The sequence below is a fragment of the Bos javanicus genome, chromosome 5 (assembly GCF_032452875.1).
Source record: "Bos javanicus breed banteng chromosome 5, ARS-OSU_banteng_1.0, whole genome shotgun sequence".
NCBI classification, from domain to species: domain Eukaryota; kingdom Metazoa; phylum Chordata; class Mammalia; order Artiodactyla; family Bovidae; genus Bos; species Bos javanicus.
Genome location: NC_083872.1, coordinates 85,611,888 through 85,631,128, shown reverse-complemented (window position 1 = coordinate 85,631,128; position 19,241 = coordinate 85,611,888). Strand labels below are relative to the sequence as shown.

At 43.2% G+C, this 19,241-nt stretch overlaps 1 protein-coding gene across 7 annotated transcripts in view; it reads right to left on the bottom strand.

The window, feature by feature from the left end:
- Positions 1 to 19,241, bottom strand: part of BCAT1 (branched chain amino acid transaminase 1) — a 124,223-nt gene that overhangs the window by 72,875 nt on the left and 32,107 nt on the right. For 2 of the 7 annotated variants that reach the window (XM_061417618.1, XM_061417616.1), the window contains exon 2: positions 8,838 to 8,909. In XM_061417618.1, the coding sequence (XP_061273602.1) occupies positions 8,838 to 8,909 (72 nt within the window). Of the gene's footprint in view, positions 1 to 4,513; positions 4,660 to 8,837; positions 8,913 to 8,982; positions 9,650 to 9,688; positions 9,978 to 10,020; positions 10,175 to 19,241 lie in introns of those variants that run through there. The other 5 variants (XM_061417615.1, XM_061417617.1, XM_061417619.1 and 2 more) reach the window with 5 other exon arrangements.

Genomic DNA, 19,241 nt, shown 5'->3' with positions numbered 1-19,241 from the left:
TTGATTTCAGCTGCACTCGATAATGAATGACAGACTCATTCCCAGAAGATGGCCAGGATTTAAAGTGAGTGAAATCCTAACATACACTTTTTATTACATGAATGGTTTCACAGTATTCTTGTACAATGAAGCCCTTGTGCTTTCGCTTTGGTTAGTTTTTCTTCAGTGGCTTGGGGGATCCTGGGCTAAGAAAAATCTGGAACTATAGCAATACAAGAAGACAAACTCAATGCAAATTTTCACTTATTAACACCATTAACAAAAGTTTCTTAATAACAGGGGAAAGTAGTAAGATACACAACAAAAACAGAAAGATGAAAGTAGATGAAAATGGGGTGGAGATATTGTGAGTAGAAGGGGTGAGTTTTTAATCCATGTATTCAGGATACATCTTAAATACTTCCAAGGCAACAGACATTGGCTTTTTTTTTTTCCAAAGACAAAACCAATGATTTGCATGGTTCTTCAAAAGTAAAATGACTAAATTCTAAATTCTGTGCTTTTAATAAAGCAATTTAATTTTTTTTAAAAAAGTAAAATGAAGTTTGACTTCCCATCTGCTATTTCTAATATTAGGTAGTCAATTCTATCATTAGTTAATCAACAAGAACCCAATCACACAGGGTCTTTCTACCTTTTGGGATTTCTAGGTTTTCCAGTAACCCTACCTGCCATGAAACCAACAGGCAATGGAATATATACAACTTTATTCCAACAACCTGCAATGCAGGAGACCAAGGTTGATTCCTGGTTGGAATGATTCCCTGGAGAAGGGAATGGCTACCCACTCCAGTAGTCTTGCCTAGAGAATTCCATGAATAGAGGAGCTTGGTGGGCTATAGTCCATCAGGTTGCAAAGAATTGGACAAGACTGGGCAACTAACACTACCGTTAGTATTTCAACAACAATCTGCATAGAAACTTTTAAAAACAAGACTATGGCTTTGCCTCATATCCAACTGTAGGGTGATTTCTTTTCCTTCCCTTACTCGTTTCTTCCTTATCTGCTTTATTCTTCTTAGTATTTTGCGTTTTTATTCACTCAGTGAACACTGTACCAGTACAGTGGCTCAGGCACTGCACTAAGCAAGCACAGGAGATACCAAGATGCAAGGGTTCAGTCTTCCTTCTCTGCCACGCTCGCTGCCAGTCAAGGACAAGTGGTAGCCACTGTGAGCAAGTGTTACTCATTCAGTTTCCAAGGTTGTTACCCCTGCCCTTCTGTCATACAGAAATCAACAGAAACTTATCTAAGTTTCAGGAGGAAGCTACGAAGAGGATAAAAAGCAGAACTGGTTAGAACTAACCAGGACCAAGATGGCAGAAGATCTGACTTCCACTAGACCTTGGGCCTCACTGTACATCATTGTAATACAGTAGCTAAATGACACACCCCCCAGCACCATGACAGCTGACAAGTGCCATGACAACAGCCGGAAAAGCCACATATAGGAACTGAAAAGCAGAGCTGCATCAGTTCTAGGTCCAAACTGCACTCCTGTTCTCAGATAACTCATGGATATTATAACTCCCACTCTTTCCAGTTGTCTCCCTTATACTTCAATCCTCTTATACATTTGGTGTCTTTGCCTGACTGGGGCTGAAAAGTTGATTTGTGAGGGTTCCCACTTCACCAATGAATAAAGCTTGTCCTGTTCCAGTCTCAGCTTCAGTTTTGTTATTGGCTGCACAAATATGACCAGAAAAAGAACCTCCCTGGCAGACACAGGGGTCTTAGCTCAGAGTAGAACCCTAGCATAGGTCCATTCAACCAGTTCAGCACCAAATTAACCTAACAATTTTTGAGCTACTACGTACCTGTATTGTGCCAGGCACAAAGAAACTCAGGGAATGAAACAAGTCCTCTTCTCTTAGTGAGGGGGAAAAACAATATAAAGAATAAGTGGTTTGGGCCAGGGGGATGTGCCAGCCTTGACAGAAGGGGTTTGGGGGAGAATGGATACATGTATATGTATGACTGAGTCCCGCTATTCACCTGAAATTATCACAGTATTGTTAATCGGCTATACTCAAACACAAAATGTTTTTGGTATTAAAAAAATTAAATTAAATTAAAAAAAAAAAGATTTTTAACATAAATAAAAAGAAGGCAGGCATATTATGATTCGGAGAAGGCAATGGCACCCCACTCCAGTATTCTTGCCTGGAAAATCCCACAGATGGAGGAGCCTGGTAGGCTGCAGTCCATGGGGTCGCTAAGAGTCGGACATGACTGAGCGACTTCACTTTCACTTTTCACTTTCATGCATTGGAGAAGGAAATGGCAACCCACTCCAGTGTTCTTGCCTGGAGAATCCCAGGGACCGGGGAGCCTGGTGGGCTGCCATCTATGGGGTCGCACAGAGTCGGACACGACTGAAACAACTTAGCAGCAGCAGCAGCGTATTATGATTATAGATAACAAATACCTGGAAAATTCAGAGCTGGCCTAATTACCTTGTGGAGTTCTTCTACTCTTTTTTTAAAATTCCTTCACAAATGGCACTTTTTTTTCTCATTATAAATGCAGTATCTGTTACTTGTCAAATATTTGAAAAAGACTAAAGAATTATAAAGAAACAAAATAAAATCAACCACAATCACAAAAGCAAACAAAAAAGAATAAGGAGATAAACAGATGTCAAGAAGTGATCAGTGCTATGAAAAAAACGAAAGTTTAAAGGGACAGAGTGGGAAAGAGAATGCTTATTTTAGATGGAAGGGTTAGGGAAGGCGTCCCAGATGAGGTGACATTTGAGCAGAGACTTGAATGAAGACAGTAGGTCATGTAGAGATTTAGGGGCAAAGTATTTCAGGCAGAGGAAACAAGTGCAAAGGCCCTGAGGTGGGAACACACTTGGTAGGAACAGGTAACAGCAGAGTCAGTGTGACAGGGATGCGGGGGAAGTGAACTGACAGATAATCTTAGAGGCTCTGTGACTGCTGGCGTAGGGAAAGGGAGGGGCTGAGAGAACCAATTACCCCATTGTGTGTGTGTGTGAGTGTGTGTGTGTGTGCGTGTGTGTGTGTGTGTGCTGTCACACCAGTCATGTCCAACTCTTAGTGACCCTAGGGACTGTAGCCCACCAGGCTCCTCTGTCCATGGGATTCTCCAGACAAGGATACTGGAGTGAGTTGTCATGCCCTCCTCCAGGGGATCTTCCTGAAAGACTGAACCCATGTCTCCAGAGTCTCCTGCATTGGCAGGCAGGTTCTTTACCACTAGCAACCTGGGAAGCCCACCCCATTGTAAACTGATTGACATTTCGGTTCTCCATGTACTCTGCCTCTGTGCAACCAAGATTGTACCCCATCTTTCTTACTTCCCCAGGACCTTTACCACAGACACTGCTGGCAGTTGAGGTAACCCAATTTTCTCTCTCCATTCCTGGTAATTTGTAGGAGCCATTAAGGCATGGCTACCATGTTTTAATTTGCTTCTGTTTTTATGAAGCATGAAGGAGCAAAGTTGAAAGGAGGAGAGTTTCACCAGTAAAATAAGAGAATCTGGGTGATGTTGAGCTTTTTTCTTTGAGCCTCTACACTTCCCCCTTGGCATCAGAGATTCTCAATCCTGAAAAAACATTGGACTTAATTGCAGAAGTTTTTAAAAACACGAAGCTGGACACCATTCTAAAATCCCAGAGGGATGGAGCAGAAGTTTAAGTTATCCAAGTGGATTCTAACTGTAGTCAGGGCTGAGAAACATACCATACCATTTCTCCTGAAAATTTCATCAACTTAAACAGCAATGGTTCCCAGCATCAGCTACTGAGCTGATTTACCTGGGAGGATTTATTTTTTTAAGAAAAATATCAATGCCCATGCCCTACCGTAACATCAGTGAAAAAGAGACTCAAGAGTGGGGCTCCACATCAATTTCAGTTTAAACTCTTCAGTTCAAAACTCTCCAGGACAGGCTAGTGCATGGGAACGGCTGAGAACCAGCAACAGAGATTCAGATCTAACGGATCTGTGAATTCTTACTGAAAGCCACGTACTCTCTCACAATCATAGGAACTTGGTCATCTCAAAGTGAGTATGTCCAAAATGGAACACATAATATTTCCTTCAAAATTGGGTACCTATGTCTGATATTCATATTGCTTTCTACTTCCTGATTTCTCAATCATTAATTTTTTCAAAAAAGTCTACTAAAAGAAGGAAAGAGAAATGAAAAGTAAAAATCTCTAACCTTTACCTGGCAATCACATTTACTCTCTCCAGAGATGACCTCTGCTAGCAAATTCATTGTGTGCATGCTAAGTCGCTTCAGTCGTGTCCGACTCTTTGCAGCCCCATGGACCGTAGCCCACCAGGCTTCTCTGTCCATGGAATTCTCCAGGCAAGAATCCTGGAGTGGGTTGTCATCTCTTCCTCCAGGAGATCTTTCCAACCCAGGGATTGAACCCACATCTCCTGCATTGGCAGGCGAATTCTTTACCCCTAGTGTCACCTGGGAAGCCCAAGGATCTAATCAAAGTCCAAAGAAAGGGGAGGAAAAGGACAGTACCAGACAAATCTGTACCCTTTGATCGCAAAAGCAAAATTTTCTCAGAAATTCCCTTATGCCTTATTGGTTAGAAATGTATCACACTGATATCTTCAGCTGCAGGAGAGGTTGAAATGCAGGTTTGTCATTCAGGGTTGGTCGGAGAACTGCAAATAAAACCAGAGTTCTGTTAATAAGGAACATGTCTGGGGCTGTACATGAGGCTTCCCAGGTGGCTCAGTGGAATCCATTGCCAATGCAGGAGACACAGAGAAGCATGAGACACAGGTTCGTTTCCTGGCTCAAAAAGATCCCCTGGTGGAGGGCACGGCAATCCACTCCAATATTCTTGCCTAGAGAATCCCATGGACAGAGAAGCCTGGCAGGCTACAGTCCACGGGGTCACAAAAGAGTCAGAAACAACTTAGCAACTGAGCACGTCTAGGGCTGTATTGGGTGTACACATTAGCCTAGCGCACAGCGCCTCAGCACTTAGGAATTCTTGTTTATACGCCTTTGTCTAACATGGGAATAGACAGAAGGACTAAAACTCGGCTGCAGATACCTTCCCACTCTCACCTCTTTTTTTCCATTATTTCTTGCACATGTAAAATTGAACATAAGGCACCTCCAGCTTATCTCAACTCCCTCCCTTCTTCCTCCAGCATTAAGTGTGGAAACCAGAACCCCTACCCAACCCAGTAGTCTAGGGTGTCCTCAGCTTTCCACCACCAACCACTTGCCTTACCCATTTCTCATGCAACCCTTTGATATAGACAGCTCACTCTCCCAAGTGCTTGGTTTCCTCTATAAAGTCCCTTGGATTGATTTAAACAATTGGGAAAGAGAGTCATTTCTCTTGATCATATTGGCCTCTCTCGTTTAGCACAGTATCATATCAAATACGTTTGACTAATTCTGTTCTAAACCTGGATTGATCTTCATGGTTTTGGATATCTCAACATAATACACTGCTATAGGAAAAACAAAACCGAAAACAAAAACCTGTACTTACTATAAATCATAAAAGTCCTTTCTGTTGTCATGATTTCAAACCCTTACAGAGTCAACTTGAATAATAATCTGGGCCTAGAATATACTTTTCTGAATCCTCTCTTCAAAATACTTCTAAGACCACCCATAATGGGTGGGACTCACTGTTAATGGCAAAGCCTTTTTTATGTTTTTAAGTTCAACTAGTGCTACTGTAATAATTTGCTAATACTAGTTAAGTTGCTTGAAATCAAAAATAAATGATTATATTGCTAGGTATTAGTTTCCTTTCAGTAACTACTACATCTTCTTGTAAGACATGTAATTTGTTAATGAAGTGAATTGCAACCCTCTAACATTCTGATTTGTACACGAGGATTGCTCCCATATGCAGCTTTGTAAAATAGCACACTAATAGGTGCCTTCAGAATTTCATCAAGAACTCCAATTTTCCTTCACTGACAAAAATTTCTGCAATTCTGGAAACTAAAAATAACAGCTGTTAACCTGAATGCAAAAAGAAATTACCTAAGAAAACTAAATATAAACAACGAGGTGATACAGTTGAATGAAATTCAAAATTAAGCAAGCAACATGCAGGTGTGTGACTGGTTTGAGTAGATGTGAAGTACAGTTCAAAGAGGAAAAGAGCACTCATGTAAAAGAAACAAATTTTCTGCACAATTTTTATCAGAGTTCTTTAGAAGCCATCTTTTTCCTACAGTTCCTTTCTAAAGATGGATAAAATAACAATATTTGTAACATGTTATTTCCTCCTTCATGATTACTCTGTCTCTTCCTAATGCTCCAACGTTCTCCAGTGATTTCAAACTCAGGATGTCTCATAACATACACTTGTGGAAAAATTTGTAAGGCCACAACGACTGGTCTGTGAAACAACATGAAATATGACAAAAATAGGGCATATTAAAAAACAACCATTTCTTGACACAAATATTAAAAAACAACCATTTCTTGACACAAAATGTGTGGTTGAGGAACCATTTGCTCTGAGATGGGGAAGCATGCACCAGGCTAGTGCAACTAGGTTAAGAGCTCCTGAGGGCTATTATTAGCTCTGAATTCAAGCAACATCCAATTGCCATCAGTACTTCTGAGTTGGCACTTAAACTTTCAAAGGCTGTCTCTGGATTACAACTGTCAGGACTTCCCAAGCAAGAATACTGGAATGCATTGCCATTTCCTCCTCCAGGGGATCTTCTGGATTCAGGTATCAAACCTGTGTCATTTGCGTCTCCTGCATTGGCAGGCAGATTCTTTACCACTGTGCCACCTGGGAAGCCCTTAGAAATTGCGTAACTTTAAAACAAGCACATCTGTCTTGCTCTAGTTGGAAAGCCATGGGTGCTACATTTGTTATCATTTAGAGACACTTTTTAAAAATCTAATAAGGAAGTTGTACGGATGAGAGAGTTAGGGCTGTGGAGAGAATTTGGGCTGCGGAAGCAAAGGGAAGGGGAAGAAACAGACAGTTGATCTCCTTGAAACGAAGATAACCTTGGAGTCCGCAGAAAGATTCCCTAGGATTTCCCAGTAACAAGGGACCTCATTACTGGACTCTCGGAAAATGGTTTCTTTACTTTAAAATTACTGTATCAACATGTATATGTATGAATGAGTCCTTTTGCAGTCCACCTGAAACTATCACAGCATTGTTAATTGGTTATACTCCAATGTAAAATAAAAAGTTAAAAAAAAAATAAAACGACTGTATCAAAATGGGAGAAGGGATACAATATGAAAACTACCCAAGAGAGATCAAAAGGCAATTTGAAGTTATAAATGAGGTGATCAAGAAGGAAACAGAAAAAGTCCAAAGCCAACATGGTCCTGTAATATCCACCATTTTTTTGCCCCACAAATTACCGGTTTCATTTTTCATTTGCCTCATCACATTGCACTGTGAATTCAACCACAATTACCACTGATGTTTTGATATGCAAATACATAAGCATAGAATATCAGTGGGCTTTCCTGATAGCTCAGTTGGTAAAGAATCCGTCTGCAATGCAGGAGACCCTGGTTGGATTCCTGGGTTGGGAAGATCCCCTGGAGAAGAGAAAGGCTTCCCATTCCAGTATTGTGGCCTGGAGAATATCAATACACTCCCCTTAACTAAAATCTAAAGTATAGAAATTTAAATTAACAAAGAGAAGATTATTTACATGATGAATTAACCTTTCACTTTGCAAACAATTCTTCTATGTATAAAAGTATAAAAGCCTTTGGGGAAATTTTTTCATTAATCTATAGCCTGTGAGGAATTTACTATATAAGATGACCCTTAGAGATTATCAAGTAAGAATCCTTTTTATTTCATTCTTTCAAGGATCCATATCTCAACATCTAAGTCCCTAAAATGTATTAGAACTTAGTCTTCATAGACTAGCAGCGTATATCTATCTACTGTTGGGTTAGAGGACACTATCTTTAAAGGACAAGGAATAACACGAACAAATAAATTCACAAACGTTTTAGTAAGGAAATTACTATATCATATTTTGATTTTTAAAAAATCCTGAGAGTAGAGATCTTACATTAAATTTATCTTTGGATTTCTAATGCCAAGCACAATCCCCAGCACATAGTAAGAGCTGGGTACGTGTGAAATTGATGAGCAAGTCTCATCCGTCTCTGAACCCTGCCAGGATGTGAGATCATTAGGACACTCAGTGCTATGGATGACAATTGACAGTGACTGAAACAGGCAGAAGAGCAGAAGGAGGAAAAAAGAAAAGCCACGGAGGAAAAAATCTCCATGGCCTGGAGGAGTCGGGAATAGGTGGAGATAATGAATTAAGGAGAAAATGATAATAAACCTTACATTTATGTTCTTATGATTTTTAAAATACTTTACAAGATTCTTTCTCTCTTGCTTCTCACTATTCCTCTGTGAAGTACAAGGTTATTTAATATATAAACTCCAGAATTTAGAGAGAAATGAAGGAAATACCTTTTTTTTTTAACTGTAAAATGTTAGCTGCTGCTTAAAGAGGAAACAAATGAGTTTAGCTTTTTCCACAAATAGGGTGAAGGGTTAAAAGTATTATATAATCAGATAAACCTCAAGGTGAAAGTCACAAACTGGTTATTTTCCAAGAAAACTTTTATAATTCATGAAAGAAGCAATTAACTGCCCGGTAATTTTATACGACTGTCCTACACTGCTCCCCATATGACTTTTTCCCCAGAAGAGTGGAATTTAAAATGCATGGCAGGTTATTTCAATTATTGTATAAACCTGTGCGGAGAAAACTGCCCCAAATCTCAACAAGAAATGGCTGTATTCAACTGAACTGCTGTTTCACTCAGCCTCTGGCAAGTAACTTACCTTGAAAGTCTCCACCGTCTCTTTGGATCCGCCTTCTCCGGTACCTTCTGCGGAGCATCCATTATTGCAATCCTTAAAGAAGAATTAAATCCATTAATTAAAACTAGGCGTCTCACTGGGGTCTGGGGTAATCAATATCACTCACCATCACACCCTTCGCTGCTCTCGGGTCTGGTCCCCAAGCAAACAGGAAAAGGAGAATCAAACACCCAGGCACCAGCCCCAAAGAAGAGCGTCCTGCGAGAGCTGTCCTTCTCTTTCTGCCCTGTCGGAGGTCGCGGCTGTTTTTGTCCTCCACCGCTGGCTTCGAGCAGACTGATTAAATTCCAGGTTCGCCCTGAAGCGCCAGGGTTCACCAGCAAAGAACAAGAAAGTAATTGTCTCCCTTTTATCCGAGGAAATAGTCTAGATTAGGGCTTAAAGCCATTAACAGAGAAATCTCCTGGGCGCACTCAGCCTCGTGGTCTTGTCGATCACGGGCGCACAATAGCAAGCCTGGAAAAGCGATGGGGACCAGAGTGAACCATTTTCTCCACGGGTAGGGTCCTCCAATGCAGGCTCAAGGACACTCGTTAAGGACAGAACTCATGGAATGAGGGAGTAAAATTTTAAAAACACTTAAGGACGCAATGGAAACAGGTCGAACAGGAAAAGGTACTGACTTTCAAAAAAAAAAAAAAACCTAATCTGCTACATCACTAAGGAAGAGAGGAAGAAAAGGATTCAGGGAGGCAAAAGGCTACGGGCAAAATATTTTGGGGTGGCGAAGGCACGCAGGATGTGGCTGTCAGTTCTGGCAGCCCAGAAATTCCTTTCCCTCTGCTCCCCCGCCCCACCCCCGCCGCCCCCACCTCTTCCACCAAAGCGGATTCCATAGCGACCCTCACGTTCCCGGTGGCTGTCCGCGCCTCGCTCCGGAGCAGGTCACCGGCGGGACTTTTAGATCTGGCTGGCGGGGGCCTCTCCGAGGCGTTCGCAGACTGGGACTCTAGATTTGAGGCAGGGATGGGGAAAGAGGAGACTCCCGGATGGAGACAGAATGGTGGTGCAAGGCGAGGCAGGATGGTGCGGGAAACAGCAGCTGCGCGCCCGGCCAGGCCCGTGGACTTCCGAGAGCCTGGGGTCCGATCTGCCCCACCCCTATTCCTACTCCCACCCCCGCGAAAGCCTGTGGTCTGGGTACCTGAGGGACGAGGGCCGCGGCGGCGGGGGGCGGGCTGGCCATGGGGAGCCTTCCGGGGCGCGCGGCAGCGGAGAGCGGCGGCGACACGCTGCGCCCGGCTCCACGAGAAAGCGGGCGGAGCGGCCAAGCCCCAGCGCACGCACCGCGCGGAACCGGCCGCCACCGCCCGGGTGCCCCGGCCACCAGGCGCAGGGAACAGCGTAGCCCCTCCATCATCCCTGAGGGAGAAACTGATCCTCCAGACGGGAAACTCCAAGCCTTAGTCCCAGCCCCCAGGGCACGAGAGTGCAGGAGCGCCTTTCCGCGAGCAGGCACTGAGCAAGCATCCTTATTTACCAAACAACGCCACGGTGGGCCCTCTGCCCGGGGGAAGCCACCTGTGGTAAATTAATTTTCTGTAGGACAGATTTTCCTTTGACAAACCCACAAAAGGCAGTTTCTGCTTCCCTCCGCCTCTCCTGCCCAGAGAGCTTACAACTGGGATTGCCAGTTGTGCCTGGACGGTTATCTGCCACTGACCCCCAAAACTGAAGGAGAACGTGAATCCAGGCTTTGGATTTCACCACCAACCAAGTCGGATTTGCAAACTTGGGGTGTTAAACTTTTTCTGCTCAAAGACCTCAAGGCCACTTAGACCCACTTACGACCCCTCCACCGCCATCCCTCGGTTTCAGGCAAAGTAGACCACGAGCTCCTAACCAAGCGGTTTGACAGTTTTTTGTTGTAGGCGTGTGATAAAAACATTTAGAAACTGAGCTGGGAAAGTGACATCGGAAAAGGAAAAGGAAGAATGTAATGGCTATTGTCTGCTGTGTGCTCCTGGAGCAATGTCAGATTAAATTATGAGCCTTTCTGGGCTTTTAAAGGAATAGGAAGTGGTGACTTGTGCTGATTTGATCTTAGAAAGTGGGAGGGTGGTTAAGGAAATGGCAACCCACTCCAGTGTTCTTGCCTGGAGAATCCCAGGGCCGGGGGAGCCTCGTGGGCTGCTGTCTATGGGGTCGCAGAGAGTCAGACATGACTGAAGCGACTTAAGAGCAGCAGCAGCAAAGTCAATATAGCTGTAATCTTATCGCCCAGAAATTGCATATACTTCTCCCTTCCTCTCTCCCCTCCGTACTAGACATAGAAAAGCCTCTTAGGCTGGGGTGGAGCCCTAACAGGTCACATGTCACTGGCAACCAGAGTCTCTTGTTAAACAGATGTAAAATTGAACAATTGAAAGAAAATACAGATTAAGTATACTCAAGTATACTTTTGAACAATTAAGAGAAAATATAGATTAAGTATATGCAAGAATATTTGTGAACTATTGAAAGAAAATACAAATTAAGTGTACTCCTACCCCAAGCATAAAAATAAGAAACGCTTAGTTGAAGAGTTTCAAACAACTTATTTGCATTCAAAAGTCTGGTTTAAATGTGTATGGGGATTCCCAGGTGGCTGAGCAGTAAAGAACCTGCCTGCCAATGCAGGAACCACAGGAGACTGGGAGTCTATTCCTGGGTCCAGAGATGGGGAAGATTCCCTGGAGAATGAAATGGTAACCCACTCCAGTATCCTTGCCTGGAGAATCCCGTGGACAGAGGAGCCTGGTAGGCTACAGCCCATAGGGTCACAAAGAGTTGGACATCACTGAGCAACTGAGCACAAATGTCTATACCTTACTATTCATTCAATTATTTTATAGGTTATTATTTTATAGGTAGATACTAAACAGCTCTGATTTCCTTGCCATTTTAACGAATGACCTGTAAGTGACCATTAAGGACCTGTAAACCCTCCCTATTCAGCCAAGAAAGCCTGTATCATACATGAATGATGTTATTAAAAAATTACTACAGGGCCCCCCTGACTTTTCCTCTTTCCTCCCCTTCAGAGCCAGACTCTGGTGGGAAAACACCATCTTTATTAACTGCTGCTACTTCCTTCCCTTTCAAGTGACTATAATTTGACTTCTGTTCAATTATTCCACCTAAGCAAGGTTCCTAATAGCCTTCATTTTGCTCAACCCAATGGTTTTGCTTCATGAGCATTTTTATGGCTCCACCTATATGCTGATGACTCCTAAATACTATTTTTTTTCAGTCCGCCTCTCTTGTGAGCAGTAATGTGCTTACAATCAAAAGTCTAAAATATTCATTAAGTGTGTAACATTTGTGCCTGCACTGGGCTAAGTGCTGGATATGCAGGGTGAGCACACCTCCATCCTGTTATATACCATTGTCTCCAGTCAAATAGAAAAATGTTACTTGTGTTTAAAAGTGTTAACTAATCCCCGCAAATGTGAAAATGCATATGTGGCTAGTGCTACCTGTGCTTAAGAGCCTCTAATGATGAAATGTAACTGACCTAGAAAAGTCCGGCAAGGAATCCTTGAGGAAAGATTTGGATAAAAAAATTCACTACAGGAAGAAAGGATGAAGAGCGTCAGGGATGAAAGTGAGTTCCAGCCAGAAAGGACATCTCTAAAAAGGAAAGGAATGTGGAGCTTACAAAAGAGGGTGGGCTTCCCTGGTGGCTCAGTGGGAAAGAATTCTCCTGCCAATGCAGGAGATAGATACTGACTCAGTCCCTGATCTGAGAAGATCCCACATGACTAAGAGGAACTAAGCCTGCATGCCACAATTATTGAGCCTGTGCTCTAGAGCCCTCAAGCTGCCACTACTGAAGCCCACACGCCTTAAAGCCCATGTTCCACAAGAAGAGAAGCCACCGCAGTGAGAAACTCAAGCACGGCAACTAAAGAGTAGCCTCTGCAACTAGAGAAAAGCCCTTGCAGCAATGAAGATCCAGCACAGCCAAAAAAAAAAAAAAAAGATGAGAGCTGGAGGAGACATCTGAGGAGGTGATCCAACTAAGGTGAGACTGGGAGGGCAGGCAAAAAGCCAACCAGGTAGTGGCCTTTGGTAGTGCCTTAGAGAGTTTGTTGTTCAGCTGCCTAGTCATGTCTGACTCTTTGTGACCCCATGGACTGTAGCATACCAGGCCTCTCTGTCTCTCACCACCTCTCGAAATTTGCCCAAGTTCGTGTCCATAGCATGGGTGATGCGATCCAGCCATCTCATCCTCTGATGCCCACTTTTCCTTCTGCCCTCAATCTTTCCCAACATCAGGGACTTTTCCAATGAGTCAGCTGCTCGTTATCAGATGACCAAAATACTGGAGTTTCAGCTCCAACATCAGTCCTTCCAATGAGTATTCAGGGTTGATTTCCCTAAGATTGACTGGTTTGATTCCCTAAATGTCCAAGGGGCTCTCAGTTCAGTTCAGTGCAGTAGGTCAGTCATGTCCGACTCTTTGCGACCCCATGGACTGCAGCACGCCAGGTTTCCCTGTCCATCACCAACTCCGGGAGTTTATTCAAACTCATGTCCATTGAGTCGGTGATGCCATCCAACCATCTCATCCTCTGTCGTCCCCTTCTTCTCCTGCCCTCAATCTTTCCCAGCATCAGGGTCTTTTCAAATGAGTCGGTTCTTCATATCAGGTGGCCAAAGTATTGGAGTTTCAGCTTCAACATCAGTCCTTCCAATGAATATTCAGGACTGATTTCCTTTAGGATTGATGGGTTGGATCTCCTTGCAGTCCAAGGGACTCTCAAGAGTCTTCTCCAACATCACAGTTCAGAAGTATCAATTCTTTGGCGCTCAGCTTTCTTTATACTCCAACTCTCACATCCATACATGACTACTGGAAAAATCATAGCTTTGACTAGACAGACATCTGTTGGCAAAATAATGTCTCTGCTTTTTAATATGCTGTCTGCAGCTGCTGCTAAGTCGCCTCAGTTGTGTCCAACTCTGTGGGACCCCATAGATGGCAGCCCACCATGCTTTCCCGTCCTTGGGATTCTCTAGGCAAGAACACTGGAGTGGGTTGCCATTTCCTTCTCCAATGCATGAAAGTGAAAAGTGAAAGTGAAGTCGCTCAGTCATGTCCAACTCTCAGCGACCCCATGGACTTGCAGCCTACCAGGCTCCTCTGTCCATGGGTTTTCCGGGCAAGAGTACTGGAGTGGGTTGCCATTGCCTTCTCTGAATATGCTGTCTAGGTTGGTCATAACTTTTCTTTCAAGGAGCAAGCATCTTTTAATTACATGGCTGCAGTCACAATCTGCAGTGATTTTGGAGCCCCCTCAAATAAAGTCTCTCACTGTTTCCATTGTTTCCCCATCTATTTGCCATGAAGTGATGGGACCAGATGCCATTATGTTGAGTTTTAAGCCAACTTTTTCACTCTCCTCTTGCACTTTCATCAAGAGGCTCTTTAGTTCTTCTTCATTTTCTGCCATAACTGGTGTCATCTGCATATATGAGGTTATTGAAATTTCTCCTGGCAATCTTGATTCTAGCTTGTGCTTCATCCAGCCCTGCATTTCTCATGATGTACTCTGCATATACGTTAAATAAGCAGGGTGACAATATACAGCCTTGATGTACTATTTGGAAACAGTCTGTTCCATGTCCAGTTCTAACTGTTGCTTCTTGACCTGCATACAGATTTCTTAGGAGGCAAGTAAGGTAGTCTGGTATTCCCATCTCTTTAAGAATTTTCCATAGTTTGTTGAGATCCACACAGTCAAAGACTTTGGCATACTCAATAAAGCAGAAGTAGATGTTTTTTTGGAACTCTTTTGCTTTTTCAATGATCTAACGGATGATGGGCTTCCCTCATAGCTCAGTTGGTAAGAATCTGCCTGCAGTGCAGGAGATGCAGGTTCGATTCCTGGGTCAGGAAGATCCCCTGGAGAAGGAAATGGCAACCCACTCCAGTATTCTTGCCTGGAGAATCCCATGGACAGAGGAGCCTGGCAGGCTACAGTCCATGGGGTCACAAGAGTCAGGCATGACTTAGCAACTAAACCACCACCACCAGCAGATGTTGGCAATTTGATTTCTAGTTCCTCTAGCTTTTCTAAATCCAGCTTAAACATCTGGAAGTTCACAGTTCACGTACCGTTGAAGCCTGGCTTGGAGAATTTTGAGCATTACTTTGCTAGCATGTGAGATGAGTGCCATTGTGCAGTAGTTTGAACATTCTTTGGCATTGCCCTTCTTTGGGATTAGAATGAAAACTGATCTTTTCCAGTCCTGTGGCCACTGCTGAGTTTTCCAAATTTGCTGGCATACTGAGTGCAGCACTTTCACAGCATCATCTTTTAGGATTCGAAATAGCTCAACTAGAATTCCATCACCTCCACTAGCTTTGTTTGTAGTGATGCTTCCTAAGGCCCACTTGACTTCTCATTCCAGGATGTCTGGCTTGAGGTGAGTGATCACACCATCATCTTATCTGGGTCATTGTAACACATCAGTATGCTAAATGACACACCCGCAGGTGCCATGACCGTAAGCATCAAAAGTGGATGGTGGTCCCATTCCTGAAAATCCTCACCCCTTCCCAAAAAAAGCTGGAATTACTCCTCCCACTCATTAGCCTATGAAATTTTTATTGTTGTTCAGTTGCTAAGTCGTGTCCAACTCTTTGTGACCCCACGGACTGCAACACACCAGGAGTCCCTGTCCTTCACTATCTCCTGGACTTTGGTCAAAAATGTGATCCAACCATCTCATCTTCTGTGTTCCGCTTCTCCTCCTGCCCTCAATCTTTCCCAGCACTAGGGTCCTTTTCCAATGAGTTTGCTCTTCACATCAGGTGACCAAAGCATTGGAGCTTCAGCATCAGTCCTTCCAGTGAATATTCAGGACTGATTTCCTCTAGGATTGACTGATTTGAGTCCCTTGGAAGAGTCTTCTTCAACACCACAGTTCAAAAGCATCAATTCTTCGGTGCTCAGACTTCTTTATGGTCCAACTCTCACATCTGTACATGACTACTGGAAAAACCATGGCTTTGACTATACAGACCTTTGTCAGCAAAGTGATGTCTCTGCTTTTTAATATGCTGTCTAGTTTTGCCATAGTTTACCTTCCAAGGAGCAAGTGTCTTTTTAATTTCAAGGCTGCAGTCGCTGTGCACACTGATTTTGGAGCCCAAGAAAATGAAAGTACCCACCCCTATAAAACCTGATAACCCCATACCCTGGCACCTCTCTAGCCTTCTGAGATGGCCCACACTCTGTCTACAGAGTGTGTTTCTTCCTTGTATAAACCTTCTTTCACTTTACTATGGCTCACTCTTGAGTTCTTTCTCATGTGAAGCCAAGAACTCAGACTTGGCAGCCGTCTGAGGCACTCAGATGTGACCCGCGAAGTGACCATCCTCTCACACCCCACTCTCTTCCCTGAAACAGTTCCTTTCTCAGATTACTTAATAGCACTTCCTTGGGGAAAGATCCTTGAGCCCTGTCTAGGCTACATGGACCCCTCTGCTATTTATTTCTACAGAATTCTTTCCATTACAAAATAACTGTCATGCTTTATTTTAATTATTTGATTAAAGTTACTCTACTTTTAAGGATGGGAAAGTGTGTCTATTTTGTTTGCTTAGCAATCTCCCCTCAACCAATGCCAGGCACACAAATGAGACTTAACTATCTGTTGAATTGCAGCTCTCAAATTTTTTAAAAGTATGTCTTTAATATATTTTGAAATTTTAGCTACTAAAGTTTACAAATGTAACAGGGCTCTAGATCTAGGCTTCTTTCTCCATAAAACTGTTTAAAATCTTTCTCCCTCCTTTTCTTCTCTTCTCTTCCACTATTTCATCTCTTCTCTTAACCAGCCATCCTATAGGCTTTCAACGTATTATGACTTTTAAGGGATTGGATCACCTTCCAATCTGATGATGGAAACGTTCTGTCTCTGTGCCAAGTCATGTGTGGATATTGAATAGTTGAAATGTGGTCAGTGTGCCTAAGGAATTGAAGTTTTAATTTTGCTTAATTTTCATTCATTTGCATTTCATTTAAATAGCCATGTGTGGCTCTGGTCTTAGTGCAGTTTGGGAGCATTGTAACACGTTTGATCACAGCTGAGGGTCGGTATCCTGGCTTTATCATTTATCAGTTCTATGATCTTGAACAAATGACTAACCTCTTTTGAGTTTGAAAAAAGCTATTTTTTAAAAAGCTATCCTTTTTCATTTTAAATTTATTTTTAGGAACACTGGGTCTTCATTGCTGTGCATGCACTGTTCTCCATTTTCAGCAAGCAGAGGCTGCTCTTCATTGGGTTGCATATCATTCTTCTCCCCCAGCTTCTCTCCATCACTGCCCCTCTCTTCTGGCCACAGTCTCACAAGAGATCCCCCCACCCGCTCCTTTCTTGACCTCCCATCTCCTCCCTGCTTTCCTACATCCACCATGCTGTCATCAAAGTGCTTGCTCTGAAAAGCTTTTTCTAAACCAGTCACTCCCCAGTTCAAAACCATAATGATATCTGCTACAAGTTGAGCCAGTTACAATGTTCTGGGTACTTTGTAACCCAGTGAAGACCTGCTGGGGCCTTCTAGAAAGAGACCCCTCCCCCATATTCTCTGCTTTAGCTCCTCTCTGAAGTACCTAGATAATTGTATCTAATGCATATGTCAAGTTGTTTTACAGAGGCTAAAACCACCACCAAATGGGAGAAGTTAATAATTGACAATCATAAGCATGTAGTCCCCAGACCTATCGGTTCCTAAAGACTGATGCTGTGAACCCCTATTACTATTACTTCACTATCAATCCATCATTACTATGCACCAGCTGATCACATAGACTTGAACATCCCTCCCTCACCTGGACTTTAAAAATGTTTTGCTGAAACCCACCAGGGAACTTGGGTGCTTTGAGCACTAGCTGTCCTGGACTCCTTGCCTAGCTGGTGCCCTGCAATAAACATTGAACTTTCCTTCACCACAAGCTGGTGTCAGTAGACTGACTTTATCATACATGGGCCAGTGGACCCAAATGTGGTTCTGGAACACTTTGGGTACACATTTTCTCAGCTAGTATTCCAAACAGCCCCCTTCACCCCTCTCCCCTACACACCACCACAGGTTCTACTTTCTGATTTTCAGTGATTCAGAGACATTACTTAAATTTCCCAGGATGAAACAGCTGTTAGTTAAGTCAATTTGTCCTCAAGGTTGTGATCTCACCTACAAGTCTGTCTTGTTCCAGTGGCTCCAGGTTTTATGACCGTAAACCCATCAGTAAAAATTGCAGCATGTGTGGTAGGCTGTGTTTTCCAAATATTAGCCACTACATTTTGAGCAGAAGAGCATCAACCCCATCAAGCAGTGGAGTTTCCCCCTACCCTTCTGAATTTGTGACTGTTTTTAACCAATAGAATAGGACAGAAATAGAAATGATGCTGCTCCTGTTTTAGGCATGTACTGTAACTGGCCTGGAATCTTCTGCATCTTCCTCTTGGAAGGTGCTTGGGACTCCCGCACCTGGTACCCTGCCACCATGCTGTAAGAAGCCCAAATAAGGGAGAAGCCGCATATAGGCTCACTAATCAACAGTCCCAAATGAGCTCCCAGCCAGCATCCAGCATCAGCTGTCAGCTGTGGGAGTTGTCATCTTGAGCATCCAGCCTTGTTGAGCATTCAGATGACCGAAACCACATGAGAAACCTCAGGTTAAAACTACTCTGCTCTTCTTGAAGCAACTACAGAAGATGGACCATCATCCTTCAGGTTCCCATAAGAATATGGGAGTAAAATCTCTGAGGGAGGGATGAAACAGGAGGGAAGAGGGCAGGGTCCAACTTTTGAAAGAATGACATAGCTCAAGGACACAACATAAAATGTTTAGAATCAAATGGATCCAAGATGGCAGACAAGTCAACTTGACTTGATCCTCAACCAGCAAGCTAAATGACACACCCAGAGGTGACATGACAGTTTCAAGGCATGTCCAAAGACCAGAAAGTGGGTGGTGGCCCAATTCCTGGAAATCTCCATCCCTTCCCCAAAATCATTGGAATAATCCTCCCACTTATTAGCCTATGAAATTACCCAACCCGTAAAAGCTAACCACACTATATTTTGAGGCTGCTGCACTCGCCCTTTGCAAACTACTCTGCTGTTATAGACTTAGAGAACAAACTTATGCTTACTAGGGGGGAAGGGTAGAGAAGAAGCATAGTTAGTTTGAGATTGACAGGTACACACTGCTATATTTAAAATGGATAACCAACAAGGATGGATTGTATAGCACAGGGAACTCTACTCAATATTATGTAACAACCTAAATGGGAAAAGAATTTGAAGAAGAATAGATATATGTATATGTATAAGTGAATCACTTTGTTGTACATCTGAAATGA